This window comes from Orbicella faveolata, unplaced genomic scaffold, assembly GCF_042242905.1.
Source record: "Orbicella faveolata isolate gen_17 unplaced genomic scaffold, um_ofav_v1 contig_34, whole genome shotgun sequence".
Taxonomy (NCBI): Eukaryota; Metazoa; Cnidaria; class Anthozoa; order Scleractinia; family Merulinidae; genus Orbicella; species Orbicella faveolata.
The window spans coordinates 33693720-33705298 of NW_028301563.1; the positions used below are offsets into that span (position 1 = coordinate 33693720).

General features: G+C 37.8%; 2 protein-coding genes across 2 annotated transcripts; one reads left to right on the forward strand and one right to left on the reverse strand.

The window, feature by feature from the left end:
* Positions 1–23: 23 nt before the first annotated feature.
* LOC110043095 (cytochrome b-c1 complex subunit 7-like) lies at positions 24–3060 on the forward strand. Its single transcript, XM_020748511.2, has 3 exons — positions 24–173; positions 1318–1487; positions 2780–3060. Exons 1-3 carry the CDS (start codon positions 68–70, stop codon positions 2855–2857), a joined length of 354 nt encoding a protein of 117 aa, XP_020604170.1. The 5' UTR covers positions 24–67; the 3' UTR covers positions 2858–3060.
* A 1033-nt stretch (positions 3061–4093) lies between these two features.
* On the reverse strand, positions 4094–10218 carry LOC110043094 (ras-related protein Rab-38-like). The gene is made up of 7 exons (XM_089271665.1): positions 10116–10218; positions 9881–10008; positions 9505–9581; positions 8734–8762; positions 8019–8171; positions 6387–6530; positions 4094–6045 (listed from the first exon to the last, which is right to left on the reverse strand). Exons 1-7 carry the CDS (start codon positions 10116–10118, stop codon positions 5899–5901), a joined length of 681 nt encoding a protein of 226 aa, XP_089127791.1. The 5' UTR covers positions 10119–10218; the 3' UTR covers positions 4094–5898.
* Positions 10219–11579: the final 1361 nt, after the last annotated feature.

Sequence of the window (11579 nt, forward strand, 5' to 3'; positions counted from 1 at the left end):
TCCGAGTTTATCCGAACACATCACGATTTCAGCGAAATTATTATGGGATACACGTGCAATATTCAAGATGGCGTCTGTCGCTCCGAAAGTGGGAAGGCAGTTGTCCTTCACGAGAAAGGTTTGGAATGCATTCCACGACTGGTACATTAATGCCTGTGGTTACAGACAACTTGGTAAGTTTTTCTGTTAGAAGATCGATCGGTTTTATTAAAAACCTCCGTCTTTGATCTCTTTTCTCGGGCTCAAAACTAGTCGACTTTTAGGGTATTATTTACGTAATTTCAGCTGGCATAATTTAGGTCTTTCATTGTAATGACAATAATAATACCATCAAGAGCATATTTATTAGATGTGTTTTCTCTGTTATTAATCTCCCAAGGGAAAACATGGTTTGTTGAAATGCTTTTTCTACATTGTGGAACACATTAATTACATGTGACTTTCCCAACGCGCAATATCCAATTTTATTATATGGCTAGCTCCGTGAGCGGGCAAGATGAATCGAATCCTGCGCTGTGATTGGCTACCCGAGCGGGCAAGATGGAGCTATCTTGCCCGCTCGGGACTACCCGCCGTGTCCCGCAAGAAAAGTTTCCCCGAAAGCCATATAATAAATCCTTTATTGACCAAGCTTGTTCGGTCAAGATGGCTGGATGTTGGCCTCGTTCTTTTTTTGCGTGTTTTTGGACCTCGACTCCGTCTCGGTCCATAAACACGCAAAAAAAGAACTTGGCCAATATCCAGCCATCTTGACCTCACACTTGGTCAATAACCCATACATATTATGAGCTTATGTAATCTTGACCTGACACCGTTGTAGTTAAAAAACTGTTAAAATACAATTCAACGAAGTACAAATACTTATATTTGACAAATGATTTCTTTTATTACTCCTTATCAGTCACATATTTTCAGGGCTGCCGTTAAGTTTCGAGTTACCTGTATCCTTAATCTTCACACCTGTAACAAACTTGTCACTTTGTGGACTAAATTGTATCAACAAAGGGCAATTTCACTCACAACATCAAGGGCTTATCAACTATACTCAGCCATAACAGGTGTTACAGGTTACAACCCTTGGTGACGACCCTTATATTCTTTGCTGAAGGATTTACTGTGTATAAATAAACTTACCATTAGCATTACCAGTCCTGATTTTCACAGAGTAGCTGAGGATGAAGTGGTGGGTAATATCAACAGGGGAGGGGGGGAATCTAGTGTCAAAATTCCATGATGTGTCAGATAGTAAATATAATCATTGCCCTCTACTTCACTGCATGTCTCACTAATTTTTTTGCATTCAATGTTATATTTCAGGTCTTCGCAGAGGTGATCTATTAAATGAGGATGATCCTGATGTGATTGAGGCCATAAAACGTCTTCCTTCTGAAGAGTTCAATCTGAGACAGTTTCGTGTGAAGAGAGCACTTGATTTGTCAATGAAGCATCAAATTCTGCCAAAAGATCAGTGGACAACAAAAGAAGAGGTGAAACTTTACAATGATTTTTGGTCTTGGGAATAATAATTTATAGGAGAGTCTTCTGACATCATTGTTTACATTTTTCCTCATTAACATACAACTTTGTGCAGAGAAGGCATCACGCTAGACACAAATTGACCACAAACATTTAAAGAGCTTGTGAAACTTAGTATCTGGTGAAATTTTTGGCTTTTTGGGTGTAATATTCGAAGAGAAATTGGCTTTCAAAAACTGCAAAATTTCTGGGTGGCAAAAGCGCTCGTGAGCTCATACACTCTTTGTAAGATTTTGAGTTTTTAACCCGCATTGCATGAAAAGTATTCAGTACATGGGACTCAAACTCCTTGGGACAGTTAATCGTGCTGTGCCCTTTCAATATTCAGAACTAATGTTTTTGTAGTTCCTTAAAAAACTGTATTGCTTATTCTTATGCTTACAAGGCAAATATTGTAAACAAAGACTCTACCATACTGACTTCAGAGTATCAGTATGAAATAACCAGGTGTTTTGTAGGGTCTGTGAGGTGGCATTGACTGGCTATGAGGATGAATTTGCCTGCCTGGTTTAACCATCTAGATAAAGTTTTTTGTATTAGGAAGTTCAGTTCAAAAAGTTTTGCCCCCCGCCCTGTGAAAACCAGTTGCCCTCCAGCTGAAAACCTTATTGAAACCCGTCTCCCATGTAAACCCATACAAAACAAATGATTAAACTTTTAGAGATACATGTAGACTGTGTTTATTAGACCCTATCTGTGGAATTGAACTACATAAGGTTATTCTTTTACTACTGATTTGTGTGAGACACTTTTTAGAAGCCATTAAATATAGACTTTTTCAAAAATCAACTTTGTAAATGTATTGGATAGCAGCTCCCCAATGACTCACTTGAGTAGCTTGATACCCTTTGAGAGGACATCTGAACAAACCATAGACATAATGCCCCTAGCCCCAAAACAATAAATTTTACAGGGGTTTCATTAACCTTTTCGGCAGTGTGGCAACTGGTTTTCACAGGCAGGCAGAACTACTTGGACTGAACTTCTTTACAAGAAAACGTTTCTGCTAGATGGTCAAACCAGAAAATTGCCCTTGCAACAGTCAATTTGCCCAGTGCCTGGCCTCAATGAAACTCCTGATAATAATAGCTGCCAACAAGCAAGAGAATTACAGGCTTAGGAGAGCTTCTACACTTGTGAAATAAATTGTTGTCATTTTTATAGTCCCTTTGAGTATTTCCATGTTATCTAGACTTTTCAAACTTTTATTTATTATTTTTACTTTTATTTCTATTTCATTTAGGACACCATGTACCTTCAACCTTATCTCGATCAGATCAAGAAGGAAAAACTAGAGCGAGAAATGTGGGACCATCAGTAACATCCCATGGGATGTTTATCCGCGTTCTTAGCAGAATTTATTCTTAAATCTTGTGTAAATGACATTCAGTTGTGGAACAAGTTGTGTGAACTGAAATATAATTTGTGCCTCAGTTAAGATTTTTCTTTGTAACTTTGATGTGTTAATTGACTAGGTTACATTTTTGTGCATGTTGGAATAAAGAATTCCAGATTTCAATATTATGTTGGGTTTTTTTTTTGTTCAGGAATGACGTGACGCCCCCTTCCTTTATGGTTTGCACTTTCTCTTACAAGTCCTACCAGAAGCATATCACCAAGTCTAGGTGATATGCTTCTGGTACTACTGATTCCAACTGTCCTACGAAATCGCTCTTTTTTCAGGCCATTTTACTTACTGGTTAATAGTTTCAGTTGTGGGTCAACTAACACAAGTGATCTTGTGACGATAAATTTCATGATCATTATTTTGATTTTGCTACCTGTGGATTTAGCTAAGAGGTCACCTGTTTTGTCAGTCACAGGTCTAGACTCGTGAGTCAATGATTCACTGTTCAAATTTGCACGCTGGTTAGGCTGAATAGGACTCCTAAATAGTACTTCAGTTAGCTTAGATAGGACTTAAGTTAACCTGCATTATAAACATTACTTCTGATGGCCTAAATGAGCACTTACCGGTACCCCTGTAGGTTATCTGCAATTTATTAGTGCTCTTGTTAGGTGATATAACCCTCCAGTCAGTCTGCATATCACTCTGGTTAGTGTAAATATTCACTCAGCCGAGCCTGGATAATACTCAGGTTAGCCTGTTTGAGTTTTATACTCAATAAGGGTGCAAGTTACATAAAAGATAATACTTACTCTTTCCTCCACAATTTCTGTTACAAGATGCCAGACAGAGGCCACCTTATCCATGTGCTCTGCTAGTCGGTGCAGTATGAATGGCATTAGCCCAAAGAACAGGGAGTGGGAAAAAAGATGAGGTTACCTTTGTCTTTTGCTCTACACTTCTCTCACTACTCCCGAACGCTAGTAGCATGACTAACTGCCTAACTGAGTAGTAGTATGCAAGTTTTATAATCAGGGAAAATTTCAGCTTGATGAAAAAAATACAACAAGAGATATAGCTGCCCAACCATAATTCTATTTTACATTCCTGACCCAGGCCTTAAACTGCTTGAGTTTATGAATCTTGCAAATGTTTTAAGCCTGCAGGGTGGGTAAAAAGAAAGAAGAACACTGAAAATGTCCAGCAATATGAAACACTAAAAGTTCAAGACATTTATTGACAAAAATTACTGCACAAGAGTACATTTTGAAACTTACTTAAAATCCACATGATTTACATTGTGTGTAAGTTATATTAAACTTTATTGATACGCTTTTTGATACTAGTTTAGGAAAGTTTAATTTTAACTCTACTTAGAGCAGAAAATCATGATTGCTTGGAAGTATTCTGCAAATAATTGTAATTTTTCAGAACTGTTAGGAAAATGAATATTAGCAAGGTGGACATGGGACAGGAATTTAGTATTCATTCCACACATTTTTCAAAGATAAAATACTGCTTATTAACCTTTCATGCAATACAATAAACAACATTATTTCATGACCAAGACAGTTGGCAGGGCCAATAACTCAAATCAATCAACCACATTGTTTTATTACTGGTCCAATATTTTCTACAAATCAATCAATCAACAACTTAAGAAATACACCAATAAACATCTTAGCCCTGTGGGCCATGCTAGCTTGAGACCCTATATAAAAGAATGTGTAATCCCAAAAATATCCATACCCCTCCCACATAGGGTTTTTGTTTTTACCCCCACCCACCCCCCTTCCTGAACTAGACAATCGAGGTAATCCCTGGAAAATAAATATCCAAGAAGTGCAAGTTCACTTTGATTCTCCTGGTTTTATAAAAATCTCCAAATACACATACTTTGATGGTTTTACATGATTTACAAAACACCCTGAAAGAAAGCGCACACTAAAAGCTGTATTTCTATGACTTGATAAAAACACAGAACTAGCAGGAGTTGTTGACGTAATAATGGCACAAGTAAAGAGAATTTACATTTTGACGATCAAAGTAAACAAGTTCTTTCCTTTTTTGATTGCGTTGATTTCTCAAATAAATAGAACACATGTTCTCTGTGTTTCTATCTAGTCACAGAATCACTCGAGAAAGTTTGGGAGAACTTAAAAAAATAGCCTATCAGCTCATGTTCCCACAGCATTTCTTGCTCTGCCAAACTTCCACTCGTGTTTCCATAACTTGATAGAAAAAACGGACCATGGGCATTCTAAAGTATTTTTCTGTGCCTTACAGAAATGAGGCAATATGGGGCAAACAACAAATAACGGGAGAAATCATGTAAATATTGACGCATTGTTACAGTAACTATAAAACCGTCAAACTAGAGTTTATAATAATTCTTTTACATTCTTGCTAGTTAGCTCCACAGTGGGATACTCTGTGTAATACATGTGTGAGACACTACAGTGTAACATGCTCTCATAAATTTTTTATGTGCTATCTTAACACTATGATAATTTTTTGTCAAATGATGTAATAGTGGAACTCATACTTATTGACCAAGTACACATGCTCAAAGACTGATTTGACCAGGAATGAAGACAGAATAAATTTTGTAACAAATCTTTCTGGACCGCGAAAAGCAGCCAATATGAGACTACGAAAATAACAATCATAATTATTAAAGTTGTGTTTACATTTAGACCACACTCTAAGAATGCCAGCAATCTTTCTAGATGATCAATTCCAAACAATCCCCTTGTAATACAATTAAAAATACTGTGGAATCCCGATTTTTGAACCTCCAAGGGAAATGAAAATTGGTTTGAAAAATCACCTAGTTTGAGAAATCTGGAGTAAACTTGCAGTGTTCTACTGAGGGAAGTAAAACAGGTTTTGGTTCAAGTTATCATGAGGTTTGAACAAGTGAAGATCTGAGAAATCGGGATTCCACAATAAGTTGCAAGATTGTTTTACGGTAAATTAAAATAATTTGATCACCCTAGGTAGCAAAAACTTGGTTAACAACAGCCTGTCTTGTGTGGTTCAGCGGAAGGAATATTCTTAAATTCCTGTGAGCTTGTCACTGATGTACTGTTTGTTAATGTTATTGAGTCGGGGTCCTTTGGAATACTGTCAAAGTTATTTGCCTTTTCATTCTCTAGAATCTGCAAGGAGAAAGATCAAAAACATTCACTTTCTATCAATCAAGAAACAAACTGACAAATTAGAGGTAAAGTCTGCATGTGAGCTAAGTGACCCATCAGGCAGGAGCTTATTCCAGTTTCTCTAGCATGAAGCGACTAGGAGTATTTCTACTCTCCCCCTCCCCCCCCCCCCCCCCCCCCACCAGGATATCAAGATGCAAAACTGTGATGAAGCACCTTTAAAGGTCTACAGTAAGATTACAGTGTCATGGCTAAGAACACAACACAAGTTTTAAAAGAACTGTGCTCTGGTCTGAAAACCATGCACGTTAGCCCAGAGGTTTATCAATATTCTCATGTACCTTTGCCACAAGATATTTTGCTGCCTCAGAAATGTTTATGTCCTCTTTGGCTGATGTCTCAAACCAAGTATTAAACCCCTTGTCTGAACAATATTCATCCATTTGACTTGCATTGTTAACTAGACCCTCCTTGGCTTGATCGCACTGCAGGAAAAAAGAAAATATTGTGATCAACAACAAACTTTTCTTGTGTTACCTGACAACGTGATGACGGGCATGTTTAAAACAAGAAATGGTGAAAAAGCACTACGGTTAGCCTATAAAATATCACTGACCTGACAGCAGTTAGCTCTCTATGATAGTTTGGGTTACCCTTACAGACACCCGCATCCCACATTGACTCTTAATCATAGCACCATCATTTCGTAATTTTGCCATTTTGTGTTTTAAACACACCCTGTGATGACCTATCGATTAAGGGATGACATAAACAAGCTAACACTTCCATAACCCTGCCCTGATTATTTGAGAAAGATGTTGCACCACAAAGCCAAGTTGTGAAACAGCCTAGCATCCAATTTGCTACAAGCGTAATTATCCCTAAATATTTTCAAACTAAACCATGTCATTAAAGTTTTTGATAGAAATTTTACATGGTGTCCATGTAAAGCAGCTTCTATTACTTTAATTTTGTCCTTTCATATTGAAATTTTTTATCATGTTAAAATAAAATTATTAATCTATCTATCTGAACATCTCCTACACATATGAAAAGATTCCCCGAGTAAACAGAATACTGGCAGTCTCTGCATGCTCCATTCTACCCTCACATGAGAGATTCAACAAGAAAAAAAAAATACAAAATGATGATGTAGCCCAGCAGTGATCCTTGTACTAGCATTGAATGGTTATTGTGTGAAAGAAATGGGTAACTTACTAACAGACACATTAGTAAAAGTTGCTGACACAAGACACAAGTCGAGTTACCTGATGTTATTTGTTATTCACTGCCTATGTGGATAAAACCCTAGTGTGTGACCATTCAAATGAAAGCTATTGAGCAGTACTTTCATGTGGTACTGTTTATTATGCTGTACAAGGTGATTCTTATTTTTAAGTCTGTGGATGAAACCCTAGTGTGTGACCATTCAAATGAAAGCTATTGAGCAGTACTTTCATGTGGTACTGTTTATTATGCTGTACAAGGTGGTTCTAACTTTCAAGTCCGTGTAAATCCTAGTTTGACTTGAGAAACAAGAAAAAAACTGGGTCAAGTGTCATCTTGCAGTAGCTTGTGGGAGTGTTACTGGTGATGAAACAAAAGACAAAAAGTTATATTGTCACCAGTAACAATCTCAGAAGCGATTAAGATAAAGGTCACCCCAGATTTTTTCTTGTTTCTCAAGTGGCAAATTCAGATGAAAGCTATTGAGTAGTACTTTCATGTGGTACTGTTTGTTATGCTGCACATGGTGGTTCTAACTTTTAAGTCGGCAGATGAAATTCCTGTGTGTAACCACTCAAATGACAGCTATTCGGCAGTATTTCATGTGGTAGTTGCTTTTCATCATGATGTACACAGTGGTTATAATGCTTACGTCTGTGAATGAATCCTACTCTGCGAACAATCAAATTCTTAAATGAGCAGAACTTTCTTGTAGCATTACTGTGGAACTTTGAGAGTCAACGAACCTTGTTTGCTAATAGAACAACAGGAATTGGAGCTCCATTAGGAAGCATAACTTTACCATCCAAGTCATTCTTCCATTTCTGCACAGCTTCAAATGTAGATGCTCTTGTGACATCAAACACAATGAAAGCTCCAACCGCCTCCTTATAATAAACCTGCCAATTAAATTAATTCTGCATGTTTTATATGTACTATGTTACCATTTCCTCTTAATAATTACATTATGTTAAAGTTGTCTCTTCAAACTCCCAGATGTGGAATTCCGCAGCTGAATTTGATCATCATGTGATCAAAAATTGACCAATGAAAAATTGACCAGCAAAAAATGGAAAATGAAGATTGTCTCCAAGCCTAAGCTACAGTATACTTATAGAAGCTAGGTGTCACTGGATGGGCTGCTCCTAGACAGTAAAAATTGGTTGCATGTGGCCTTTGTAGTGTGAGCAGGTGACTCCTGTCATGCAGAAACCAGAAATCATGTAATCATAGACTACGAAGCTATGATTGTTATAGGGTTTTCTAGCATGTTTCAAAATCCTACCATACTTTTGTGCTGTACACAATTGCAAAGAAGTTGTCTAATTGAATAAATATACACAAAACAGTTTGTGTCAAAGAGTTGCTGTACATTTGTTACATATACAGCCAGGTTGTACCATTCTTAACAAGACCTTGACTTCTGTCTTTTGAATAAGAGATTACTGTGGCAAAACTTACTCGTGTCATGTTCCCAAATCTTTCTTGTCCTATTTCCAAGAAATAAAATCAAACCATGTTATAACATTGCTCACAAAGCCACACTGTCAAAGAGGGTGGCAAAGGGTTTATGCAAGACACATGATGAGGGCTAAAATTAGCGTGTGATGCGTGAAAGTAAATGTGGCTGAATGCATATGTGATGCATGAATTTTGTTGAAATTTGTGCATGAAATGGGGAGACAACCCCCATTTTCTGCCCTTATCAAACCCAAAATGGTCAGAGCTATTCTTCTTAGTTCACCCTGTTTGATTGGAAAACATCATAAGGATTCTGTTTTACAACAGTTGGTCAAACTAGTCAACCTGATAAAATGGAAAGCAACCTTAGTGACGTTGGAGATGGGTTAAGGTCACACTCGCCGAAAGCTGGAACCCCTAGGGTAAGAGGAAGAAGGGATGGCCAACAAAAACATGGCAGTGGGGCCTGGGAGCAGACATTAGGAGATCAGGGCTGAACAGGAGTCAGCTAGAGAGACCCAGGACAGAGAGGACTGGAGGACTCTTGTTGGCCACCTATGCTCCAGGAGGGGTACTAGGCGCAAGTATCTATAGTGAGTCATGTTACGTTTTTGAGGACCCCTTTAATACCGACACCCACCCCTAACCCCCCCTAAATCTGACCTCATTTTACAGCCAATGGGGAGGGGGGGGGTTAGATCTGGGGGTTCCATTGTGTTAATCAAGTAGACATTTATGAAAGTCATACAAAAGGATGTGATAAAAGTTTACCTGCAATATCCCATAGCTGCAAACGAATAAGTGTATCAGTGTCCCAGTTTATAACCTTGAGCGCGAAATCAACTCCAATGTATTCAAAGTCAAGGTCAACAACAACAACAAGTTAAACAATAAATAACAACAGCGGCATCTTTGAGCTTGATTTCATGTCAGGTGCGACCATTAATCGAGTTAATAAATTGATGGGGGAAAGCCTGTTTCTGTATAGGTTGATTAAAATTTCTACAACGGCCGAAATCATGCTAGGGAAAACTAGAAATATGCAGACATCGAATAGCTACAACTAATTGACCTCATCAAGCTTGTAACTAACTAAAGAAGACAAGCGTTGACTGGACAACATTTGGAAATTTTTTTAAGAAAGGATATTGTAGCTCTGTAGTGTACAGAGAAAAATTGATGAACATAGCGCTTAATGATGCTAGTTTTTCCAACACCGAGGTCTCCTATTACCAAAACTTTGAAGAGAAACTCCTTCTTCTCCCCGGACGATTCCTGCGAAAGAGAGAAAAAAAACAATCAAAAATTGCCTCCCAGCCCCGCTGAATATTGTTGTCAATCGTTTGTAAAGTATTGTTTTTGAAAAAGTACATCGAACGTACCATAATCAGCTGTAGAAAGTGTAAATATAGTCACTCGTAATAGCCGTACATCAGGAGGAAGCCACCATGTTGTCATGTGATTGTACGCGATATATTACTGTATTTGATTGGTTGGAGAATTTCGGAGGCAAGAGTCTGGCAGTTATAAGCTTGTTTTTTATTGGCCTGTGAAGATTTTCGCGATTCCACGAAAATATTCGAAAATATGCGAAATTCCACGACTTTCGCGAAATCCGTAGACCATATAGACCGAACAATTCTGCGAGATTTCATTTTAATAAAGCGTTCTGCCTTTTTTTTGTAAGTTTAGTTGCTAGAACAAGGGAAAAATTCTGGCGGGGGCAGGGAGGGTGGGGGTGGATATAGTCATGCGGTACTTTGAGATATTTTGTATTGCCGATCGAGAGTGCTCACCCTCATATTTAATTTACACTAAAAGTTGCAAATTGCAAAACGGGTTCTATTACGTGAAACTCAAGCATACGAATGCTTTTCAATAATGTTACGCTAAATGTTTGTCAGAAAATGTCAGTTGTTCGAATTTATTACTCAGCCCTTGACCAAAGTCAAGTATTTTAATAAAATATGAACTAGTTGTTCGGTAGTTTTCTACCATCCTGCTTGCATTACTGCCAAAATTCTAGAAACGGAAGGTGCGAAAAAAGCTTGTGCTCTATAAGTTTCAGCCTCAACAAATTTCAATTTAACTTTCCATTATTATTTAGCAGACGGAAGCGTGATTTTTTTGTAGCTGTAGAAAGCGTTTCTGTTTCAAGATATATATGTTATTTGCCGGCTTATGGTCGGTCCGTATGGTGAAAAACTGTGACCGAGGTCTTGAAAATGCGGCAGCATTTTCAAGCCCGAGGTCACAGTTTTTCATCATACGGACCGACCAAGAGCCGGCAAATAACATGTTTCAGTTTTTTTTTCCTGCAGTAAATTGGTTTTACAGATTACAAATGGGTTTGTTTACGCAACTCTTGTCATTGAATCAGCTTGCGCGCCGTCTACTAACGATTTGTAAAAAATCTCGGCAACGAACGAGTAACTCAGATAGTAGACAAAGAAAGATGTATTAAAGAACAGATTTTTTTCGAACTACTTTATGTTAGTTGCATTTATTTCACCAGTTGAGTTCTCCAAAATTGTTTTTGCGGTGTGAAATTTCGTGCGAAGTTTGAAGTTTTACTACAAAAACAATTTCTGTCAGTCGTTGCTTTTAAAATCACTTCGTCACTTTTCTACCGTAAATTGAATAGCAGAAAGCGAGGAAATTCGTTAAGTGTATTCCAGAGAAATTCTTCTAAATACAGCAACGATCAGAGAGGTAAACTCGACTGAAATTGACTCAAATTTTACGGCGAGGGAAACATAGGATTACGCGCCATTACAGCGCCAAGCTACAAACAATTAAGCAAACTCTCACAACTTCAAAACACTCAATTGAATTTACTTACAGTG